General features: G+C 43.9%; 4 protein-coding genes across 6 annotated transcripts in view; all 4 read left to right on the top strand.

The window, feature by feature from the left end:
- Positions 1–586: 586 nt before the first annotated feature.
- On the top strand, positions 587–4,461 carry LOC138209992 (rhamnose-binding lectin-like). 3 transcript variants are annotated; one of them, XM_069168867.1, is made up of 8 exons: positions 587–786; positions 884–1,125; positions 1,428–1,466; positions 1,635–1,717; positions 2,417–2,461; positions 2,547–2,682; positions 3,462–3,615; positions 3,780–4,461. In XM_069168867.1, exons 2-7 carry the CDS (start codon positions 929–931, stop codon positions 3,577–3,579), a joined length of 618 nt encoding a protein of 205 aa, XP_069024968.1. In that variant the 5' UTR covers positions 587–786; positions 884–928; the 3' UTR covers positions 3,580–3,615; positions 3,780–4,461. The 3 variants fall into 3 exon arrangements, with proteins under 3 accessions (XP_069024968.1, XP_069024967.1, XP_069024969.1); XM_069168866.1 differs by having other exon boundaries at positions 3,462–4,461; XM_069168868.1 differs by lacking the exon at positions 587–786 and adding an exon at positions 1,990–2,323 and having other exon boundaries at positions 1,073–1,125; positions 1,667–1,717; positions 3,462–4,461.
- On the top strand, positions 4,115–13,638 carry LOC138209980 (toll-like receptor 13). Its single transcript, XM_069168839.1, has 6 exons — positions 4,115–4,203; positions 8,134–8,174; positions 9,946–12,422; positions 12,638–12,755; positions 13,109–13,387; positions 13,500–13,638. The coding sequence occupies exons 3-5, from the start codon at positions 9,974–9,976 to the stop codon at positions 13,353–13,355; spliced, it is 2,814 nt and encodes a 937-aa protein (XP_069024940.1). The 5' UTR covers positions 4,115–4,203; positions 8,134–8,174; positions 9,946–9,973; the 3' UTR covers positions 13,356–13,387; positions 13,500–13,638.
- Positions 13,639–14,707: 1,069 nt separating this feature from the next.
- Positions 14,708–17,848, top strand: LOC138209990 (uncharacterized). Its single transcript, XM_069168863.1, has 6 exons — positions 14,708–14,885; positions 15,537–15,682; positions 16,000–16,064; positions 17,243–17,416; positions 17,509–17,607; positions 17,711–17,848. Exons 1-6 carry the CDS (start codon positions 14,766–14,768, stop codon positions 17,752–17,754), a joined length of 648 nt encoding a protein of 215 aa, XP_069024964.1. The 5' UTR covers positions 14,708–14,765; the 3' UTR covers positions 17,755–17,848.
- A 5,093-nt stretch (positions 17,849–22,941) lies between these two features.
- LOC138209991 (saxitoxin and tetrodotoxin-binding protein 1-like) overlaps positions 22,942–23,056 on the top strand; it is a 3,017-nt gene continuing 2,902 nt past the window's right edge. Inside the window, exon 1 of the mRNA XM_069168864.1 lies at positions 22,942–23,056. This exon is cut by the window's right edge and continues 25 nt beyond it. Coding sequence (XP_069024965.1) covers positions 22,968–23,056 — 89 coding nt within the window. The 5' untranslated portion in view covers positions 22,942–22,967.

The following is a 23,056-nucleotide window of genomic DNA, read 5'->3' as shown; positions in this document are numbered from 1 at the left end:
AGATTGTGTGTTGGTGTGTGAACAGAGCTCCTCTATATTTTCTAAGTGGTTGAAAGTTGTGTCCAAACTGAAGTGTAGATTTCTCTTCCTGCCTTCTGTCTGAGCTCCTTTATGAGTACGCGCTCTTATTTTGTAACAAAATAAAAACTTCCTGTTTGATCAAAACAGATTCGCTCACTTTTGTTCTTCGCTTGGTTGTTTTATTTAGTTTTCTTTGTTTTGATTCTGTTTTTTCCAAAATTATACTTTGTTTATCTTTTCTGGTATTGTTCGGGGGACATTTTTGGTTTCGTGTTCTGTTTTTGTTTTGTTAATTGTGGGTTTTTTTTCTTGGTGTTTTTAGAAGCGAAACACAGCGTGGATCGACATGTCATCATGATATTTGTTCTGTTAACGTCCACGCTTTGTTTCCTTATAAACATGTTGACCTGATGATGGCGCCAGAGGACAAGTTAAAAGACAGAAAAATGTAATTTCTCAGATGAAAAAGTAAATTCAAAGCTTCAAGCTGTAAAACAATCGGCAGGAAAAATATGAAAGAAGAATCCAAGGAAGAATCTTTCTCAGGTTTTAATCGACTCACTGCGTACGCTCATATGGAAATCTAAAATTAGGTCGCGTTTCCACAATCTGCACGTGTGAGTCATCATACATGAAGGCGTGACAGATGGTCGATGGGTGGAAGACGAGATACGACATGCTGAACGGTGTCCGACGCCAAATAAACTCATCTGAGCTCAGAGCCGGATTTCAGAGCAGGAGAAGAAAACTTCACGTCGACTGCAGGTTATTCGCTCATTTCAAAACATTTTATGCTTTTAATCAAAAATAAAAAAATAAGATACAATTTTAATATTTATTTGTGCTTTCATTTTCTGTACAGGTTGTTGTCTGTCTATCTTTGTGGGGACCGAGGTGAGTCGTAGACATGAGGACGTCTGGACCGGGTCCTCACAAAGATGGAAGTACAAACGTGTGTGTGTGTGTGTGTAGGTTCACCTGTCTACACTGCCAACACACACACACACAAAATCACCACAACCCAGTGGCTTTAATACCAATCCAGCTGTTCCCATGGCAACCAGACCTGAAAATAGTAGAGAAGGCGCCAAACATCTCCCAACGGTAAAATCACAGTTCACAGTGAAATGAGGTGTGTGTGTGTGTGTGTGTGTGTGTGTGTGTGTGTGTGTGTGTGTGTGTGTGTGTGTGTGTGTGTGTGTGTGTGTGTGTACATTAGACAGTTGTCTCTTGTAAACGTTGGTCGTCTCCGACATGGAAACCGTTCGGAGACTCTGCGTCGTTGTTTGTGAGGAACTTTGACTCCAAACTCTTTTTTTTTAATGTGTTTTCTGTCTTTTGTCTTGTTTCAGCTGGTTGACCTTTGACCTTTAACCTTTGACCTCTCTGTTTTCTCTGTTTTTCAGTGTTAACAGTCACCTGCTGCATCGCGACGACCCGACCAGGTAAAACATCACATCTGAATCCGGCTCCTTTAATGTTCCTTCTTCTAGTGTTTTGAGCAGAAACTGTTTTTAAATCAAATCTCTCTGGTGCATTCAAGGACACTCGGATGTCTGAGACTCCAGAGTAGACATAATGATGAGTTCAGGATCTCTTCCTGTTGTGTTCAGGTGCCCATTTCTTTCTCTGCTGTGTCTTCCAGAGACGACGCTGACCTGCGACCTCGAGGACTTCGCTCAGCGGCTCAACTGCAGTACGACACTTTTCTACGTTGTTGTTTTTTTTAACGGCAGAGTTTCAGAACTAAAACATCGGTTCGGTTTTACTCACGTCGTTCATCCATCCGTTCTGCACGTGTGCAAAAAGTCACGTAGAATTTAACGTCTTTACGGCGACAGGTTCCGTTAGCAAGTTATTTATTTCTATTCGGTGTGCAGCGACATTTGTTGGCTGGCGGCTGTGAATCGTTTTAAGGAGATAAAACGTTTCCGTCCGTCCGTCCGTCTCGTTCTGTTTGATTTCCAGACGGCGGCGTGATCGCAGCGCGGAACGTGACGGCGAGTCACCGGGAGGCGGAGTCTTGCGTCGGCGGCGTTCCCCCGCGCCGTCTGGACACGCCGCTCTGCTCCTCCACCTCCATCCTCAACGTCGTGAAGACGAGGTGGGCCAGCGGGGGGCGCTGTTCACACCTTTAAAGAGTCCGGTTCAAAATAAACGTTTTAAAGTAACCCAGCAGGGGGCGCTGCAGCACCGACGGGTCGGTCCAGCTGTTCGGTGCCGATGGACCGGTGTCACGTGGCTCCGCCCTGTTCCAGCAGGTGTGTCTGGATGAAGACTACGTTCACCTGCGAGCTCGGGGGTTCGTATCTTTGCGTGTTCTGGGTATTTATATATGACAATATGAATACAAAATACGTAAATCAAAGTTTAAAAAGTTAACGTTGTTTTTCAGAGATCCACCAGGTGTGTCAGAAGAAGAAGGCGTCGCTCTTCTGCGGTCGGTCGCGTCTTATTTCATCTTTGAACTTGAGCTTAACGTCCTCTGAAGTGTCGTAAACCGGACCGTGTGTGTGTGTGTTCAGGGTCGCGGGTCATCAGAGTGCTGATGGCGAACTACGGCAGGACCAGTACGAAGGTGTGCGAGTACGGCGCCCCCCGCAGGCAGCCGCCCAGCACCAGCTGCAGACTCGCCGAGGCGCTGCAGCTGATGGCCGACAGGTGAGTCGAGTCAGGTGACGCGGTGACGTCGACGTATCGTGAGGAAAAAAATCGGTTTAACGACACGCTGATTTTATGAAATAAAATTAGTTTTATTATCATGAGAAAAAAGTTGTAAAAAAACAAGTTTTCAACAAGTTTCTCAAAATATTATGAGAATTGAAAATATAAATTGAAAATATTTATTTTTAAGACAAGATCAGTTTTTATTAACTAGTAAAGGTTTCTTAAAAAAACATACACATTTTTTTACAAACAAGAAAGTTTCTCTTATGATTGACAAGTTTCTTATTTATTCATTCATTATTTTTGTTGAAAATAATTTTTAAAAGAAAGAAAAAACTTTTTTTTGTACAAATGGTAAAGTTTCTTATGAAAGAACGAGAAAAGATTCACAACAAACAAAAAAGTTTAATTTGGTTACTTTTTAACAAAAGTTCCTTATGAAAACAAGAAAAAAATTCTCTACAAACAAAAACGGTTTTCTTTCAAGGAGAAACATTTTTGATAATAGTAAGAAATATTGTCATACGAAGAAAATAATTTCTTGAAAGAACAATATAATTGTTATTATGAGAAAACTGAAAAAAAATATTTTTGCCAAATAACAAATACACAATATAATAAAAAGTAGTGACTGAATATTACACATGAAACAAATTATAAAGAAAATGTGATGTATCACAAAACTAAAGGTCTAAGAAGAAATAAAACCTGATAAATGAAATTAAAAGAAATGAATCTGACACTTGGAACATAAAACATCTGTCTCTCTCCAGATGTGATGGAAAACACAAATGTTCGATCCGAGCCTCCAACCTGGTCTTCTCCAACCCCTGTCCTGGGACCAGGAAATACCTGGAGTACTCCTACACCTGTGTACATCCTGGTAGCTGATGGGGGGCGGGGCTTATCAAAGACAGGAAACAGCTGGTAATGACTGAAACTCCTCATTTAAACATTATTCATTTGGATCTGCGTTTGTTTCCTTCTGATGAAATAATCTGAAAGAAATCAAAAAGACTTCAACAATTGAGACATCATGTTTGTTTGTTTGTTTATTTGGTGTGTGTGTGTGTGTGTGTGTGTTACCTGAGAGTGAAGCATTTTAATGAAGGAGTTGAAGCTCAGATTTCTGATCAGGATGCAGAGCGACGGTCTGATGGTGAGGAGAATTCCCATAATGCACCAGGAGAAGGGAGGAGTTTCTGTTGATGGTGATGTCCGACGTCTCATCCGACCAACGTTGATCCAGTAACTCCAACGATTTCTCCTCCTGCGTTTGAACAAAGGATGACTTTAATATTTCCCTCAGACGTCAGCTGTTATCTAAGTTACGAAGACGAACTCTACGTGACTCAAACTACAACATATCAGCTGAACATGAACCTCCACGACCTCTAACCTTTCTGTAAAGGTCAGCAACACTCGTTGAACTCGAGGCTTCTAGAAGATTTAGAGTTCTAACGTGGTGAAAACCACCAGAGGGCGCCGTTCATACGGACTCTTCTACTGAACACGGTGAATACGACAACATGTGAACCTCAGTCTGTTTCTAAAAGAGTTCGTATCTTCAGGTCTGTAAAATGGTTCTGATCCAGAAGTGTCTTCAGCTGCAATACCAGCGAGTGCCACTAGAGGTCGGCTCCAAAAAGCCTCCGGCTCCATAGACTCCCATTCAACTTCTCTCATCAAATCCAAAGTGAATAAAATGTGTCCATCAGTTATCTCGGTGTTGTTAGCTAAAGTCACTCCTTCTTATTAGTTTTCTGGAGGTCCATCTGAAAATAATCCCTCATTCATTAGAAAAGAAGATTCAAGAAGACCTGTTTTTGGGGGCGTGTCTGTTTGATTGACAGGTCTGTGGTGCAGTCAGGTTACAGCTATCGGTGGGCGGGACGTAATATTGTCAGGTTTCCGATCAGATCGGTCAGATCCACCGCTGGCTCCTCCCCCAGCTCGTCCAAATATGGTCACTTCCTGCTCCAAACCGCTCCGAACTAGCAAAGATGGTGACGGACAGAATCTGAACTGGAGGATTCATAACGTTCACAAACCAATGATGACATCACTGCAGCACACTAAGCCCCGCCCACCTGTAGTTGAAGCCTGACCGCACCATATGGGAGTCTATTGGAGACAGCCCCTAGTTGTCCTCAGTGGTATTGCAGTTTAAAATCTTCACTTTTCAGACCCAGAGACGACGAACATTTTTATATCCACGTAAACATGAAACCATGAAACAGCTTTTAAAAGACCGGGTTAGTCGTCAGAACTTCTGACAGAAAGCAGCCAATCAGAGCTCAGACGTGTTTTATTAATGAGGTCGATAATGTGAAACATCTGTAACCTGAGTGTGTTTTTCTCTCCGCTGACATTAATGAGACATATTTGATCAATTAATCAGCAGCTGTGGGAGAGAAGCCCCCCTGCTGAGCACATCCATTATATATCACTGAACACTTCCATCAATTGTAACTACACCAGGTATTGATCAGCCGCCTCATCCATAAATGAAACACACACACCACCCCCCCGCCCCCCCCCCCGGGGAGCCGAGTGATGAAACAGAGTCTGTTAAAGAGGAAAATCTTCCTCTGATCCTCCGACGCCGTCTGATCTCATCTCCCACCGCCGCGATCAATACGTCAAGCTTTTATTTCAGGAAGTTTAAATGTCACATTGTTTCATCCTTGAATATGAATTTTTATCTCATGACTGAAATAATTCCAAAATTAAGTCAATTTGCTGCAGTGATTTAAAATACGAGACGAAGCTGAAATATTAATGAGAGTTTCGATCGTTTTAAAATTTTATGTGTTGCTGAGTTGTTGTTTTAAAGTCTGATTTTACTGCATTTAAAAAAAATTTAAAAAAACAGACCACCTTGATGTGTGATCAATAATCCAGATACACAAAACAACCACGGCCGGATGTGAGACGGACATGCTGTGGTCTGTCCAGGCGTCACAGTTTCACATTTTCCTGTAGAAGATGAAAAGGAAACCGACTGCTTAAATACGGCCCTGTGGAAACCTGACGATACTACGTCCCGCCCACCGATACCTGTAACCTGACTGCACCACAGGCCTGTCAATCAAACAGACACGCCCCCAAAAACAGGTCTTCTTGAATCTTCTTTTCTAATGAATGAGGGATTATTTTCAGATGGACCTCCAGAAAACTAATAAGAAGGAGTGACTTTAGCTAACAACACCGAGATAACTGATGGACACATTTTATTCACTTTGGATTTGATGAGAGAAGTTGAATGGGAGTCTATGGAGCCGGAGGCTTTTTGGAGCCGACCTCTAGTGGCACTCGCTGGTATTGCAGCTGAAGACACTTCTCAGAGACGACAAGTCCAGTTTTTGATAAAACATCTGTGATTCCGTCTTTTGCGTCATTTATTGACTTTTTCCATTTCCAGAAGCCACGCCCCCCCCTGCGCTCGCTCCTCCTCCTCTTGTAATTTCTGAATGCTCTGAGCGAGACGGAGTTTGAAGGAGAAATTCCTCTTTAATTAAACTCTATTAAATTCAGTTTAATTCCTTGTCAACAGACTTTTTTTTTTCTTCTTTTCTTCACTGATAATAAAAGTCGCCTCCTTCTTGCTAAACTGTTTACATTTTACATTAATTTCATATCGGCTGGAAGAAGATTGCTCATTTTCCTCTGAGTGATGCTTTTATTACTCCGCCGTTATCCACCGTGAGGATTTAAAGCTTTAACTCTTTCACACTGGATTAATTAGGATTTAAGAAACGGGGCTGAAGGAGAAAATGAGATGGAGGCGGACGGGAGGTTTTGTTTTCCTGCAGGTCGTCTCAGAAATGAATCAATAACAGTGTTGTTCAGTCAGAATTATTCATATTTATTAAAGAAAATGATTATCAACAATAATAAAACTCATCTGATTCATATCAAGTAATAAATACCAGAGTTTAAAAATACATCATAATTTATTTGTTCAGACACAGTAAGAGGTGTTTAAATTAAATATATCAAAGGTTAATGTTCAGCAGTCGGTTCCTGTTTTTGTTTTTTTAAGGTGAAAATTAAAAATAATTAAAGTATGAAGCAGCTGATCTGAAGTGTGACCGTTGACCTCTGGCTCCCTCTGGTGGTCACCGCGTGGCACCGCGATGATGCTGAAGGAACCGAACACACCCACGTCGCTTTATGATGTTAAAAATGTTAAAAAATTCAAAATGACTCTTTAAATTATTTATTACATATCCACAGAGCCGTGATCATCGATCAGTTTCCTGCTCCGGAGGGAAAAATAATGAGACAATGAAACGAATAACTCAGTTTGAAGTCATTTCAACCAGCAGTGAGGAACAACAGAGTTTATGATATATATGTTTCATTATTAGACGCTACATGTTGAGATTTACAGGAGACAGATTTTCTCTTAGAATTTCAGCTTTAATTGGGCTGAATATTTCTGATGGACGGCCTCATTTGGCCCTCGGGCCAGTGTTTTGGCCATTGCCTTAGAGCCACCTATTTGATTGGCTGATGGAGGTTCAGGTTCCCTTCTGAAGTTTTCATGTAGCACCACCAAGAGGTCTCCGTGGATTCATCAGGATCGGTTCTCTTTATTATTTATTATTTTATTTATCTATTTCATTATGATTTTGAACTGAAGGTTAATTTCATGACATCATCTTAAAAAATCACGGCGCTACGTTAGCTAATGACAGCATAAAGTTACGTTCACTAGTGAAACCAGAGAGTTACGTTACGGAGTTCTACTCAAAAAGTCGCATTCGGGAATGGAACCAAAAACAAGTACCGAAGTACCGCTGTCTTCGGCAAACAAGGACAAACATCAACGAGTGCAGCCGAAGAGTTACGTTAGCTTTGGCAAATTAGACGAGGCGTTTATCATCTGCGTATAATTTTTTTTTTTTTAAATACAGTATTGTAATCATTGTTTTGAACTGCGGCTGCACGCGAACGAGTTAAATACTTAAAAAGTTTTATTTAAAAAAATTAAAGATCATAAAATGTCTAAAATATTTTCAGAAAAATCTTCGTTTTGCACATTTCTGTTTCCTTATTCAAAGATTTGAGTTGATCTGCACGTCTTCAAAAAAAAACTGTGATTTTACATGTTAACGTGCGTTTATTCTATTTTAAAATCAACTTCTTGAGTTCTTAAAACGACGTGCGCTTAAACTAAAACACCTCATGTCTCTATTTTTATTTTTTATTTTTTTATTGAGACTTCTGGCCGCTTGCAGTTCTAATCTTTGCAGTCGCCAGAACATGATGTACTTCCTCTTTGTTTATCTGCATGTCGTTCCGATGTTTTTATTGAATTCTCACTTCCTGCAAGAGTTTGTTGTTCCACGTCTCCTCGTCGGACTCGCAGGTTAAAAATATCAACTACGTGTAAAAGTGTGAGTTCACTTATTTTATTTTATTTTTTGTTCTTGTCAGATCTGAAGTCGTTGCAGAAAACACGACCAACTTCCAGCCAGGTGAGCTTCATTCTTTTTATATTCTCATATTTATTGTTGTAAAAAAAAAAAGTGAGTGCAGTTTTTAGTAATTCAGCAGGATTATTACATTCAGAGTTTCACATAAAAACTGATAATAAAGGAACATTTAAAAATATAGAAAAGAAATGAGATACAGAACAGATAAAATGCACAAAATTAAACGCGGTAGTTTAAAGTGCGAGAGCTTTAAGAGGAGCGAGTTAAAGGCTGAAGAGAAACGTTGTGAGCTTTCTTTTAAAAGTATTAACAAAAGAAAAATTAGGTGACACCAAAACTAGCATCACTGATACGCAAGCGACAAACATAAAACTTTATTTATAGTTTAAAGCTGAATCGTTCATCAATCAGACGTTCAACAGCAAAATAATCTGCAACTATTTCCACAAGCAAATAAAATACAGTAAATGTTTTTATACCAATAAATAACGTTTAAAGCAAAATAAAAAGTATGAATTTTTTTTTTTTTTTTTTTTTGACAGAACATGAAGTGCAAAGTTCGATTCTATGAAGTTTTTGATTTAAAGACACAAAACACCAAAAATGTCTCAACAAACTAAAAATGAGACAAAAAAAAAATGACAAAAAGATGTTTGAAATGACACAAAAACCAAAACAACTATTTAAAAGAGAGAATTAGATGAACCGATAATTCAAACAGTTGTCAGTGGCAACCGTCCGTTAAAGAGTTTTATATCCAACACATGAACTGAATAATCATGTAAGAAAAAAATGGTCAAAATATAAAATGACGAACAATTTTACAAATAATTTGAAGAAAATTTTTAAATTCAGCTCATTTAATTTTTCATCTTTACAGCTGAGATATTTGTATTTATCTTTTTACAGATGTTTTGTCTTTTTACGTCTTTTTAATTTCTCTTGTTTTACATCTTATGTCTTTACATCTTATTTCTTTCTCGTCCGTGTAGTTTTACTTCTGTTTTTACTGGTTTGTATCTTCTACGTTTTTTTTGCATCTTTATTTTTTTCTTTTTTTAACATGTTTTTCATTTCTCTAGTTTGTTTATACCTTTTTAAAACAATTTGACCCTTCTTCAGTCAATTAAAAGCCTTCAACATTTTACATGTCCTTTTTGTAGTTTTAATATTTTTTAAATCGTTTTACGTATTTTTGATCATTGTGTCTCTTCAGTTTCATCTGTTTGTTTCTTTTACACTTTTCTTTACATATTTTTCCAGTTTTAAAATTCTTCATTCGCTTTGCTTCTCATTAATCCTTTTATGTCTTTTTTTTGCCCTTTTATGTCTTTTTAATCGTTGTGCATCTCTTTCAACATTTAACATCCTTTTAGCTTTCTTTTTAGTGCATTTTGCTCTTTTTATGTTCTTTTTCTTAATTTTTCTTTTTGTTGTTTTATGTCTTTTATTTGTCGTATTTTTATTTTTAACAATTTCGTATCTCTTGTCTATTTACATCTTTTTTTTATCGTTTTACTTTTCTCCAGGCGTTTTACATCTTTTTAATTGATTTGCATCCTTTTAGGTCTCTTTTCATTTCAATGTCTAAAATTCAAAGATCATTATTTTTCCTCCCAGACGTGACGAAGATAAAACAGAAATTTGACAAGAAAATTTAAATTTTTTTTTTTCCCAGTTTCCCTTTAAAAGTAACTAAAAACAATCACTCGACAATCAGAATATTTGTTTTTCTGTTGGTTCAAGGTATTTATTAATTGATAATTGATTTCATCTCTTTGTATAAGTGTTGTGTAACTTTGTTTTCTCACAGCGACTCCAGGAGGATCTGATCCGTCAGCATGCTCCAGCTCGTCTTCCTGCTGTCCGTCCTGCTTAACGTTCCCCCCTCGCTGCCGTACGCGCTGAAAAACTGCACCGTCGACTCGGCGGACGTTTCCGTCGCGTGTAACGATCGTGACCTCACCGCGATTCCCCACGACATTCCCAAAAACGCGTCATCTCTGGACCTCAACTCCAATCGGATTCCTCAGATCAACCGGACGGATCTGAGCGGTTTATCGAAGCTTGTTTATTTCCAAATGCAATTAAACTCTTTGCTTCAAATCGACGATGGAGCATTCTCCGACTTGGCGGAGTTGACGTACCTCGTCGTCAGTTATAATCTTCTCACAAACCTGAGCGATGACGTGTTCCAGGGGTTATCCAAGTTAGCGTGCCTTTCTCTAACTCACAACCGGATCTCGTGCATCTCCCCGCTGGCCTTTCGGCCACTCGTCAGTTTACAGATCGTAGAACTGAGCGACAACGACCTCCATCGACTCGCCGACATCGTCCCCATTTTATGTCTGCTGACTCTGCGCGAACTCGAAGTGGGAATGAACCGCTTCCCATCCTTTGATTCCGACGACCTGCCGCTCAACACGTCAAACCTCCGGCGGCTGGTGTTTAATCTGAATCCACTGACAAGGTTCAGTGTCACCAGAGACGTCTTTCCTCACCTTCAGGTCATGGATTTGTCCAAATGCAGCCGCGGCTTCGAGTGGGACGTACCCGACAAAACCTTCCTGAGGAGCCTGACGAGTCTGTACTTGAGCGGGATCGAGGTGAGTTTCGAGACGTACCGGACGATGCTCCGGAGCACCGAGTCTTTGCAGTACCTCTGGTTGTCGTATGTGAAGGAGTGGTTCGATAATGGTCTGGTAGACGTCGCCTGCCAGATTCCTTCTCTGACCAACCTCGATTTGACGTTCAACAACATTTACATACTGAACGACACGCTGCTGCGAAACTGCTCTGGACTCACCGACCTGGCTCTGCTCGGCAACGAGATGACCGACCTGTCCGAGAATTCGCTCAAACCTCTGAATCGGCTCAAGCAACTGAATTTAGGCGCCAACTTCCTAACCCGAGTGCCGCTTGCCATCCGAGGCCTCTCCTCGCTCGTCGCACTCGAAATGTTTTCAAATGACATCGGAGATTTGGGCTGCTCCGACTTCCTGAACTTGACGAGTTTGACGCAACTCTTTCTCAGCAAAAACCGCATCTCAAAACTAAGAGGATGTGTTTTCAGAGACTTGAAGAATTTGCGATTACTCGACGTTGACAGAAATCCGATCATTAGATTGTACGATACCTTCAAGGTCGGATTGCGTAACCTCGGCATTTTGAAGATGAACGGGAACAACTTGAAGCAGCTCGATAAAGGCGACTTCAGTAGTCTGTCTTCGCTCTTTTCTTTGGATTTAAAGTCGTTGTCAAGCTGCCGAGTGAACAACGGGACCTTCGAAGGACTTGATCGCCTCGAAATTCTCACTCTCTACTCGTACTCGCTCGGGGAATACATGTTCAGAGGACTGTCGCACTTAAAAACTCTTACGGTTTACCTTCCTACGTTCATGACCAGTCTGACTCATGGGATACATGATGGACCGCCTTTCTTACAGCTGCCCTCTTTGACGGAGCTGAGAATCATAAACAACAACCGATATGACCTGGTCATCCCTCCAGATGTGCTCGGAGGTCTGAAATACTTGCATCTCTTTGCAGCTGAGAAATTCTTCTCGGAGACGCCGCACCCAGACACCTTCACGCACACGCCTCTTCTAACCAGCCTCCAGATAATCGGCAGCAACGTCTCGTCACCGAAACCCGAACTGTTTCGGCCAATCCCGAACCTCCAGGCTCTCGATCTTTCCCAGAATAAGCTCAGATCTTTGGACTTTCTGGCGCGGGTCGACCTGCCGGCGCTCAGCTGGCTGAAAGTGAAAGAGAACGAGTTGACGGTGATCAATGAGATGGTCCTCCGGTCTCTGACCGCGCTCACGTACCTGAACCTGGACAATAACCCGTTCACCTGCGACTGCTCCAACGCCGGCTTCATCCAGTGGGTGAAGAGCAACAACCGGACTCAGGTGGTCAACGCCCACCAGTACACCTGCTCCTTCCCTCCCAGTAAACAAGGAAGCCGGTTGCTGGACTTCGACATCCAGTCCTGCTGGGCGGACGTGGACTTCCTCTGCTTCGTGTCCAGCTGCTGCCTGGTCGTCCTGACCCTCCTCACTTCCTTCCTCTACCACTTCCTGAGGTGGCAGCTGGTCTACGCCGTCCACCTCTTCCTGGCCTTCGTCCACGACCGCAGGAGGAGGAAGGAGGGCGCTCCTCACCGCTACGACGCCTTCGTCTCCTACAATGTCCACGACGAGGACTGGGTTTACCGGGAGATGCTGCCGGTGCTGGAGGGAGAGCAGGGCTGGAGACTCTGTCTGCACCACCGAGACTTCCAACCCGGTAAACGTCGACTCATCAACTTAAGTTCGTATCAGTCAACTTCTCAAATGCAACAAACTCCGCCCACTTGTCGAGTAAACTATCACAAACTAGTTTCACTGTGTCTTGTCCAAACTCACCGGAAGGACTCGGGCTAACTCTTACACGACTTGTCAACGAATCTCAACACGTCTTTGGACACCAACATGTCCGTCTGTCCTCTGTCCTGTCCTCAGGTAAGCCCATCATCGAGAACATCACGGACGCCATCTACGGCAGCAGGAAGACCATCTGTGTGATCAGCCACCGCTACCTGCAGAGCGAGTGGTGCTCCAGGGAGATCCAGATGGCCAGGTGGGGGCGCTGTCTCTGTGACCTCTGACCTCTGACCTCACAGGTTCTCTGAACCGTCCTCAGGGTCTGTCCTCTGACCTCTGTCCTCTGTCCTCTGACCTGGTCTGACCTCTGACCTCTGTCCTCTGACCTCTGTCCTCTGACCTGGTCTGACCTCTGACCTCTGTCCTCTGACCTGGTCTGACCTCTGACCTCTGTCCTCTGACCTCTGTCCTCTGACCTGGTCTGACCTCTGTCCTCTGACCTGGTCTGACCTCTGACCTCTGTCCTCTGTCCTCTGACCTCTGTCCTCTGACCTGGTCTGTCCTCTGACATCTGACCTGGTCTGACCTCTGTCCTCTGTCCCGGTGCAGCTTCCGTCTGTTTGACGAGCAGAAGGACGTGCTGGTACTGCTGTTCCTGGAGGACATCCCGTCCCATCAGCTGTCTCCGTACTACCGCATGAGGAAGCTGGTGAAGAGACGGACGTACCTGAGCTGGCCTCAGGCCGTCCAGCACCCGGGAGTCTTCTGGCAGAACGTCCGGAGAGCTCTGGAGACGGGGGACGAGGACGCCGAGGACACGGACCTCCTGACCGCCAGCGTGTCTCCGGTCTGCTGAAGTCCTCAATATGAACTAAATTAAAGATATGAGTAAGTAAATAATCCTTCAGTAGAGTGTCAAACAACTGATTCATTCAATCGTGTTGTTTAAGATTTCATTTAAATTGTTATTTATTTTTCATGTTTTGTTTTTGTTTTTCAGCCGCAGCATGATTTTCAGCAAAACCACGTGTCCAAAAACAAACTCCAACAGGTGACCAGAAGTCGATAATAAAGCCGAGCTCTCTTCTAGCAGCTCTCACCTGAGTGACGAATCAGACATGACGGAGCTGTAATGACTTTCTGCTAAAAATGTAAACAAATACCGTTTAATAAAATCTGGAATCACACGAGAACTGTTTTAACTACACTTTTGTCCGTAACATCGTGGAGGGAGCTGCACGTCTGATTGACAGGTCTGTGGTGCAGTCAGGTTACAGCTATTGGTGGGCGGGACGTAGTATCGTCAGGTTTCCAATCAGATCGGTCAGATCCACCTCTGGCTCCTCCCCCAGCTCGTCCAAATATGGTCACTTCCTGCTCCAAACCGCTCCGAACTAGCAAGATGGTGACGGACAGAATCTGAACTGGAGGATTCATAACGTTCATGAACCAACGATGACATCACTGATGGTTGATGACATCACCGCTGGTTGATGACATCACTGATGGTTGATGGTTGGTTTTATTACGTTTTGATGTCCTGCTGTTTTGAACAGGTGACGCAGCTAGCTAACCAGTAAGCTAGGCTAACCTTGTGACTCTTTTCAAGTTAAGTATATTTCTTTTTTCTTCTTTTCACCGCGAATGCTGTCGTCTCAGGTGACCTCAATCCGTCCACGTGTTTTCTCCCACTGTGTTCTGAACTTTTCCCAGTCGCTCATGAACGCACCAACAGTGTCCTCAGGTTCTTGGATCTAGAACAAGCCCCGTCCCCTCCGGCATGTCCAAATATGGTCGCTTGTAGGGCCAAAGCAAACCAAAGATACAAACTGGGGCTTTTCCAAGTTTCTTACCTATATCTTTGTTTGTATTCGATGTTAATTTTTTGACTGGATACTCGTTGGATGTTGTCACGGCGGTGCAAAAGGTCAGTTCTCTGCAGGTTTCAGCCGGATCGAACCAGTTCCCCTTTGACGTATATTTGTACGTCCTTGGCCAATTAAACAAACCAGTAAATGATTGATACACAAACCCAACAATGTCATGATGAACCCGACAAATCGCAAATGATGAAATCCCCCTTTGAACCAGCAGAGAAGCGCTGACCAGTGAGCCAAAAAAAACCAAAAAACTCCCAATCTGTGTACATATTGGAGAATCTGACCGTCCGGCAGCTCGTATAAAAGCCGAGAGGCGCCACCAACAATCTGGCTGTCGTTACTCTCCTGAAGTAAGAAAGAAACCTTTTTCGACTCCGACCACCGTCATGAATCTGCAGCTCAAAAGTCACTTCCTGTTGGCGGCGCTGTTCGTGAGCAGCTCGGCTCTGATGGCCGAAGAATGCGAAAACCTCGTTACGCCGACGTCTCCGATCGACCCGAGCATGGTAAAACACAACAGTTTAATCTCAGACTTCAAAACATTAATTGTGACGATATAAATGATGTCATAAAGGATGAAGTGATGCAACGGTTTTGTATCCAAAAGGTCAAAGGTCAACATCACCATGTTTTTCCATCATTCAGCAGAGACTGTGAGCCTATTTTAAATGTAGTCAGATCTTCGGTGCTGTCAGGTCGGATGGAGATGGACAGCTGACTGCTGGAGGAGGGAAACTGCTACGAGGAGCGGGTTCTGGTTGTAGACTGGTTCTGGACGAGTTTTAATTTAAACTGGTTCTGGACGAGTTTTAAACTGGACCCAGTTAGGACTCGTTTTTGATTTGGTTTTTGACAGGTCGAACATGTGTGTGAAGAATCCATCTTTGTAGAGTCTGGAGCTTCTTTGCAGAAGCATCCAGATTTGAAGCATCGTCTGTTGTCATGGAAACAACTTTGTCCCCCTCATCAGAATCCGATTTATTGGACAAACATATATTATCAGAGTTTGGACAATCGTTGAGGGAGACCAAGAATAAGATTCAGATTTCAGACAGTTTTTTTCGAACACATTTCTGTGCATATGTTTCGATGTTCACGCCTTCTTCCGTTATTTCGAGGTGTTCGTTGTCACTGATCCACTTCCTTTTTGCGGGCAGATTTCTGGCCGGTTCAACGTCCTCATGGCGTACACTAATGTTTCCATTTTTAAAGCCATCCTGAAGATAACCAACAGCTCCTGGATGAACATTTCAGCGTCGCCGCTCGGCCCCAACGATGTCGTCATGTACGAGATGAACGAGATGTGAGTTCAGAACCATTTCTAAAGGAAACTTTTTAAAGTCCTAAAAGTCTCCATCATGATTTAACCCTCCTGTTGTCCTCGGGTCAAAATGACCCGCAGCTGTGTTCAACCAAGTTCTATTTTATTTCTATATTTTTATATGTTTGGGGATTTTTTTTTTTTTGGTTTAAAGAAACCCTCACAGCATCCTTGTCACCAATGATCCCAAAAAATATGAAAATATAGAAATAAAATAGAACTTGGTTGAACACAGCTGTGGGTCATTTTGACCCAAGGACAAGACGAGGGTTAAACTCTTCCTCTGATGTTTTTCCCAGAAATGGAACCTGCATCGCTTCTACGGTGAACATGACCATCAGAGGCGACACGGCAGAGTCGTCCTGTAAGTTCAGATTTCAAAATAAAAGCTGCAGATTCACCAGGAATCAACTGAAGGTTTTATATAACTGAAAATCTGAGTTTTAACTTTCATTGTGTACAAAATAGAGGAGAAAACATTTCAAAGACTGAATCATCATCATATGTAAACAGTCACTCAACCAGTCAGATTTTCTGCTGACTCATCAGCTATTCTCAGTTTATACACTTTGTACTCTGATGTTAAACAGATCAATATTTGTATTGATTAAACATTCACAAATTAAAGATTCATTCAACAACTTGAGTGGAAACACAGAAGTGAGAACAAACATGTTCCGCATTCATTTTTAACTTTATTTTTCTTTTTAGGTATTTTACTTTCTTTTGAGTTGTTTTCTGTTTCTTTTATTTGTTGTGCGTCTCTTTTGAATCCCTTCATGCCTCTTTTCCACCTTCCGTCAACATGTTTGCTGATCGGATCACAAGTGTTTGGAAAAAGTTCAGGTGTTGAACCAAAGACTGTTTCTAAAAGAGTTCGTAGCTTCAGGTCTGTAAAATGGTTCTGATCCAGAAGTGTCTTCAGCTGCAATACCAGCGAGTGCCACTAGAGGTCGGCTCCAAAAAGCCTCCGGCTCCATAGACTCCCATTCAACTTCTCTCATCAAATCCAAAGTGAATAAAATGTGTCCATCAGTTATCTCGGTGTTGTTAGCTAAAGTCACTCCTTCTTATTAGTTTTCTGGAGGTCCATCTGAAAATAATCCCTCATTCATTAGAAAAGAAGATTCAAGAAGACCTGTTTTTGGGGGCGTGTCTGTTTGATTGACAGGCCTGTGGTGCAGTCAGGTTACAGCTATCGGTGGGCGGGACGTAGTATCGTCAGGTTTCCAATCAGATCGGTCAGATCCACCGCTGGCTCCTCCCCCAGCTTGCCAAATATGGTCACTTCCTGCTCCAAACTGCTCCGAACTAGCAAAGATGACATCATTGATGGATGATGGTTGGTGGAAACACCAGGTGGGCCGCTGGTGATCCGATCACAGCAGGAGGCCCATTGATGGAAGGTGGAAACGGACTCTTTCTCGTTCTGTACGTCTGCAGCTCGTTGAACTTCCAGACAGTCTTCAAGTGTCAGTTTCACTTTTTGAGCGCTGCCGCTTTTCATATGAACGTCTCTGACTTTTGTTTTTCGTCTCCCAGTCGCCAACATCACCTCAGTGTTCCAGGTGCTGTTGAGCTGCAACGACTGTCTGCTCATCACCGCCAACACCACCGTCAACAACCCCAAAAAGTTCCTCAAAGCCCTGAACCTGAGCACCGACGATGACGACGACGACGCTGAGAGTGTCTCCGGCCCCTCTCTGTATCTCATGGGTAACGAAGGAACCAAAGTCAGACAAGCGTAAAATAAAATCCGTCCTCCACCCAAACAAAACATTCATCCATGATTGTCTTTTTATTTCCAGCCCGAGAGTCAACGGCTGTGGATGTGGAACACTTCAAGAGGCAGGCGAGCTGCCTCGGCTTCACCAGAGAACCGGACTTCATTCACCAACCCGAACAAAGTGCTTTTTTTTTTACTTCTCTGCTCAAACGGTGATGAAGTTGTCGATCTGTGACTTCACACACAGCTGATCTGTTTTGTTTGTGGGATTTTTCTCTCTGCAGGCTTCTGTCAAAAAGGCGAAGGCATCACGATGCCAAACCTCTAAAGTGGAAACGCATCATCGTCGTCATCGGAAATGAAAACTTCGAGCTGAAACTCAGGGAATAAAAGACCCCCAAAAAGGATCATTAAACATCAAACGTGTTGTCTGTGGTTTTATTCGGGAGTTTGTCCTCTAATAAATTGGTTGTATTCCAAGTTGTATTTTTATTTAAATTGTATTTACGGGCTTTGAATGTGGATGCGGCGGTTCGATGGCAGAGCCGAGTAGACGAGGGCGTCGTCTGTGTAGAGGCGAACTCAAAAACCTGCACAGTCTAAACTCGGTCACATCTGAACTCACGAACACGAAATATCATTTTACACCCAGCGAGACTTCCGCTTCTCGATGGTGTCGATAACTCCCATCAGAACAAAGAAACAAACCCAGGTAAACCTGCCTGGAAACCAGAGGGAGGAGCCAAGGACACTATGCCCCGCCCACATTGTAGGTTCAGAAGCTGCCTGAGAATCTGTCTGATGTTAGAATTTCCCTTCAGTATCACAGTGATCCAGTGATGTTTCTCTGATTACCCATAATGCACTGCAGACAGGAACCGTAAAGATAAGACTGTGTGAAAAGGATCTGAAAAGTGAAGCCAACGCAGAAGAGAGTCAAAATTATTATAAAATACTATAACTATAATATGGGTGGGGCATATTGTCCTTGGCTCCTCCCCTTACTCAACCAAATATGATTCACTTCCGGTTCCAGAAAAACAAGATGATCAAAGAAAAAGAGGTCATGTGATAAAGTACTCGTGGTGGTTAAGACCGTCGTAAATTGCATAATTGCGTATTAAAATTTTCATATGTAACTCACGTACAGAACGTTACTTACGTACAAATTACTTATTTTAACCCAAAATGAAATCTTTTCCCCAAAACCTATCTAGGCGGTTTTGTGGTGCCTAACACAAAACTTCTGCATTCAATTGTAACTTGCGAGTTCGTGGATTACGACGCCAGAAGTCGTTCGAGCATCGTTGCTAGGTTACAGCAACACGGGAGGGTGTCCAGAAGCCACAGAAGCTAACAGTTTATCAAGGCTCAACATTTTCCCTCAGACGTTAGGCTGTTATCAAAGTTACGAAGACAAACTTTACGTGACTAAAAACTACAACATATTAGCTTGAACATCCAGCTAAAACGTGAACCTCCATGACCACTGACCTTTTATGTAAACGTCGGCAAAACATCACAACTCATGAACTCGAGGCTTGTAGAAAACTTAGAGTTGTGACATGGTGAACATGATGATATGTTTAGCCGTACGTCTTCACTTCACCGCTGGTTGTCGAGGTGATGTCCCGCTAACAATGTGGGCTTCATTGACAATTGGAATACTTTCTGGGGAAAACCTGGTCTGATCCGGAGAGACGGCATCCATCCTACTTTGGATGCTGCAGCTCTTCTTTCTAGAAACATGGCCATGTCTCTTAACAGCCCTAAAACCTGACATCCAGGGTTGAGGCCAGGACGCAGAGCTGCAGTCTTACAGCTCCTCTGCAGCTTCTTTAGAGCTGTCACTCACCCAAAACCTTCAGCATCCTGTAGAGGTTGTGTCTGGAAGATTGCTGCCACTCCTCCTCCTCCGCCCACCTCTGAGTCTGGTTCTGTTAACAGATGCTCCGCCCACCTCTGATCCTGGTTCTGTTAACAGATGCTCCGCCCACCTCTGAGTCGGGTTCTGTTAACAGATGCTCCGCCCACCTCTGATCCTGGTTCTGTTAACAGATGTTCCGCCCACCTCTGATCCTGGTTCTGTTGGAGGTTTCTTCCTGTTAAAGGGAGTTTTTCTTCACTCTGTTGGTGAAGGTTACTGGCCAGGTTAGGAGACAGCTGGAGAGACTCCACCAGCGCAAGGCTGCAGGACCTGACGGCATCAGCCCCGTGGTCCTGAAGACCTGCGCCGTCCAGCTGGCTGAGGTCCTACAACACCTCTTCAACCTGAGCCTGAAGCAGGAGGAGGTCCCGGTGCTGTGGAAGACGTCCTGCCTGGTTCCTGTCCCCAAGAAGACGACTCCATCTGGCCTCAACGACTACCGACCGGTTGCCCTCACATCTCATGTGATGAAGGTGCTGGAGAGGCTGGTCTTGGCCCACCTCAGGCCGCTGGTGAAATCTTCTCTGGACCCGCTGCAGTTTGCGTACCAGCCTCATGTGGGAGTGGACGATGCCATCATCTACCTGCTGCAACGAGCTCAGTCTCACCTGGATGGAACCGGTGACTCTGTGAGAATCACTTTCTTTGATTTCTCCAGTGCATTCAACACCATCCAACCACTGCTGCTGAGTGAGAAGCTGCGGGTGGTGGTGGAGGGGGGGGGGGGGGGTTGGACACGTCCACCGTCTCCTGGATCACTGACTACCTGACAGGCAGACCACAGTTTGTCCATCTGGGCAGTGTGCTGTCTGATACGGTGGTCAGTGGTACTGGAGCTCCTCAGGGAACTGTTCTGTCTCCTTCCTGTTCACCTTATACACAACTGACTTCCAGAACAACTCAGAGTCAAGACATCTGCAGAAGTTCTCTGATGACTCTGCAGTGGACGGTGTATAAGGGATGGACGGGAGGAGGAGTCAGTGGATGGTGTATAAGGGATGGATGGGAGGAGGAGTCAGTGGATGGTGTATAAGGGATGGACGGGAGGAGGAGTCAGTGGACGGTGTATAAGAGATGGACGGGAGGAGGAGTCAGTGGATGGTGTATAAGGGATGGATGGGAGGAGGAGTCAGTGGACGGTGTATAAGAGATGGACGGGAGGAGGAGTCAGTGGACGGTGTATAAGAGATGGACGGGAGGAGGAGTCAGTGGACGGTGTATAAGAGATGGACGGGAGGAGGAGTCAGTGGACGGTGTATAAGAGATGGACGGGAGGAGGAGTCAGTGGATGGTGTATAAGGGATGGATGGGAGGAGGAGTCAGTGGACGGTGTATAAGAGATGGACGGGAGGAGGAGTCAGTGGACGGTGTATAAGAGATGGACGGGAGGAGGAGTCAGTGGACGGTGTATAAGAGATGGACGGGAGGAGGAGTCAGTGGATGGTGTATAAGGGATGGACGGGAGGAGGAGTCAGTGGACGGTGTATAAGAGATGGACGGGAGGAGGAGTCAGTGGATGGTGTATAAGGGATGGATGGGAGGAGGAGTACAGGGCAGTAGAGGAGGACTATTGTGGAGTGGGCTGGTAGAAATCACCTGCTCCTGAACGTGGCCAAGACCAGAGAGATGGTGGTCGACTTCAGGAGGAAGACGACGGCTCCACAACCGCTGAGAGTTCTGGGAGAGGAGGTGGACATGGTGGAGGAGTACAAGTACCTGGTGTCTCCATGACAACAGACTGAACTGGAAGACCAACATCAACGCTGTCTACAAGAAGGGGATGAGTCGACTCTTTTTCTTGAGGAAACTTCGATCCTTCAATGTGTGCAGTGAGATGTTGGAGATGTTCTACCAGCTGTTGTGGCCAGTGCATTGTACTTCACTGTGGTCTGCTGGGGGGGAGAGGTGGTGGTGGTGGTGGTGGGGGGGGGAGCAGCATTGGAGCCGGTGACACCAACAGACTTAACAAACTGGTTAAGAAGGCCGGCTCCATCATCGGCTACAAACTGGACAGTCTGGAAAAGGTGGTGGAGAGGAGGACGCTGAGGAAACTATTGTCCATATTGGATAATCCTGTCCACCCTCTCCACCACCTGCTGCAGGGACAGCGGAGGACGTTCTCCAAAAGATTCCTCCAGCTGCTGTCACAAGGACAGAGACAGGAGATCATTCCTGATACAGGAGATCATTCCAGATACAGGAGATCATTCCAGATACAGGAGATCATTCCTGATACAGGAGATCATTCCTGATACAGGAGATCATTCCAGATACAGGAGATCATTCCAGATACAGGAGATCATTCCAGATACAGGAGATCATTCCAGATGCAGGAGATCATTCCTGATACAGGAGATCATTCCAGATACAGGAGATCATTCCAGATACAGGAGATCATTCCTGATACAGGAGATCATTCCAGATACAGGAGATCATTCCAGATACAGGAGATCATTCCTGATACAGGAGATCATTCCAGATGCAGGAGATCATTCCAGATACAGGAGATCATTCCAGATACAGGAGATCATTCCTGATACAGGAGATCATTCCAGATACGGGAGATCATTCCTGATACAGGAGATCATTCCAGATGCAGGAGATCATTCCTGATACAGGAGATCATTCCAGATACAGGAGATCATTCCAGATGCAGGAGATCATTCCTGATACAGGAGATCATTCCAGATACAGGAGATCATTCCAGATACAGGAGATCATTCCTGATACAGGAGATCATTCCAGATACAGGAGATCATTCCAGATACAGGAGATCATTCCTGATACAGGAGATCATTCCAGATGCAGGAGATCATTCCGGATACAGGAGATCATTCCAGATACAGGAGATCATTCCTGATACAGGAGATCATTCCAGATACGGGAGATCATTCCAGATACAGGAGATCATTCCTGCCCACTGCAATAAGACTGTACAATAACTCACCTCTGGCAAAATCCATCACACTACAATAACACTGTTGACTGTGTTTCTTGGTTTGTTTGTATATATTATATATAGATATATAATGTACTGTATATACTGTGCATTTTATATTTTATATTTTATATTTTTTACTGCTATTTACTGCTATTTTATTGCTTTTCTATTATTCTATTCTATTCTATTATTTTATTCTATTATTTCTATTATTATCTTTTTGCTTCTGTATGCTGCTGTAGCGAAAAAAATTTCCCCTCGGGGATTAATAAAGTAAATACCTACCTACCTACCTACCTACCTATCTATGGAGCCGGAGGCTTTTTGGAGCCGACCTCTAGTGGCACTCGCTGGTATTGCAGCTGAAGACACTTCTGGATCAGAACCATTTTACAGACCTGAAGCTACTTTTTTACCGTCCAGACTTTCAAACATCGTCCAGCTACAACCTGAACTACGTGTGTTGATGAAGTTTTGGACTTGTTGTTGCTGTAAAGGATTAGAGTACTTTAAAAAGCAACCTTGTACAGCAGAACTGATAATCAACATTCAATCAGTTACCCACTAAGCACACACACTTTGGACCGACTGGGGGCGGGGATTCGACCCGGAGATGTTGTAAAAACCGACCGCATTGTGTGTCTGCTGTGTTTTATTTTCAGATCGGAGCAGGATGAGTTTGGTGAAGCAAGCTGTGCTGCTGCTGCTGCTGGCCGTCGCCTCCAACACGGCCCCCGATGGCTGCGAGGTTCTGAAGCTGAG

This window comes from Embiotoca jacksoni, unplaced genomic scaffold, assembly GCF_022577435.1.
Source record: "Embiotoca jacksoni isolate LCO1_2020_lvr unplaced genomic scaffold, fEmbJac1.0.p SCAF_41, whole genome shotgun sequence".
In the NCBI taxonomy this organism is placed as follows: Eukaryota; Metazoa; Chordata; class Actinopteri; family Embiotocidae; genus Embiotoca; species Embiotoca jacksoni.
The sequence above is the reverse complement of the archived record's forward strand: the minus strand, read 5'-3'. Positions and strand labels throughout refer to the sequence as shown.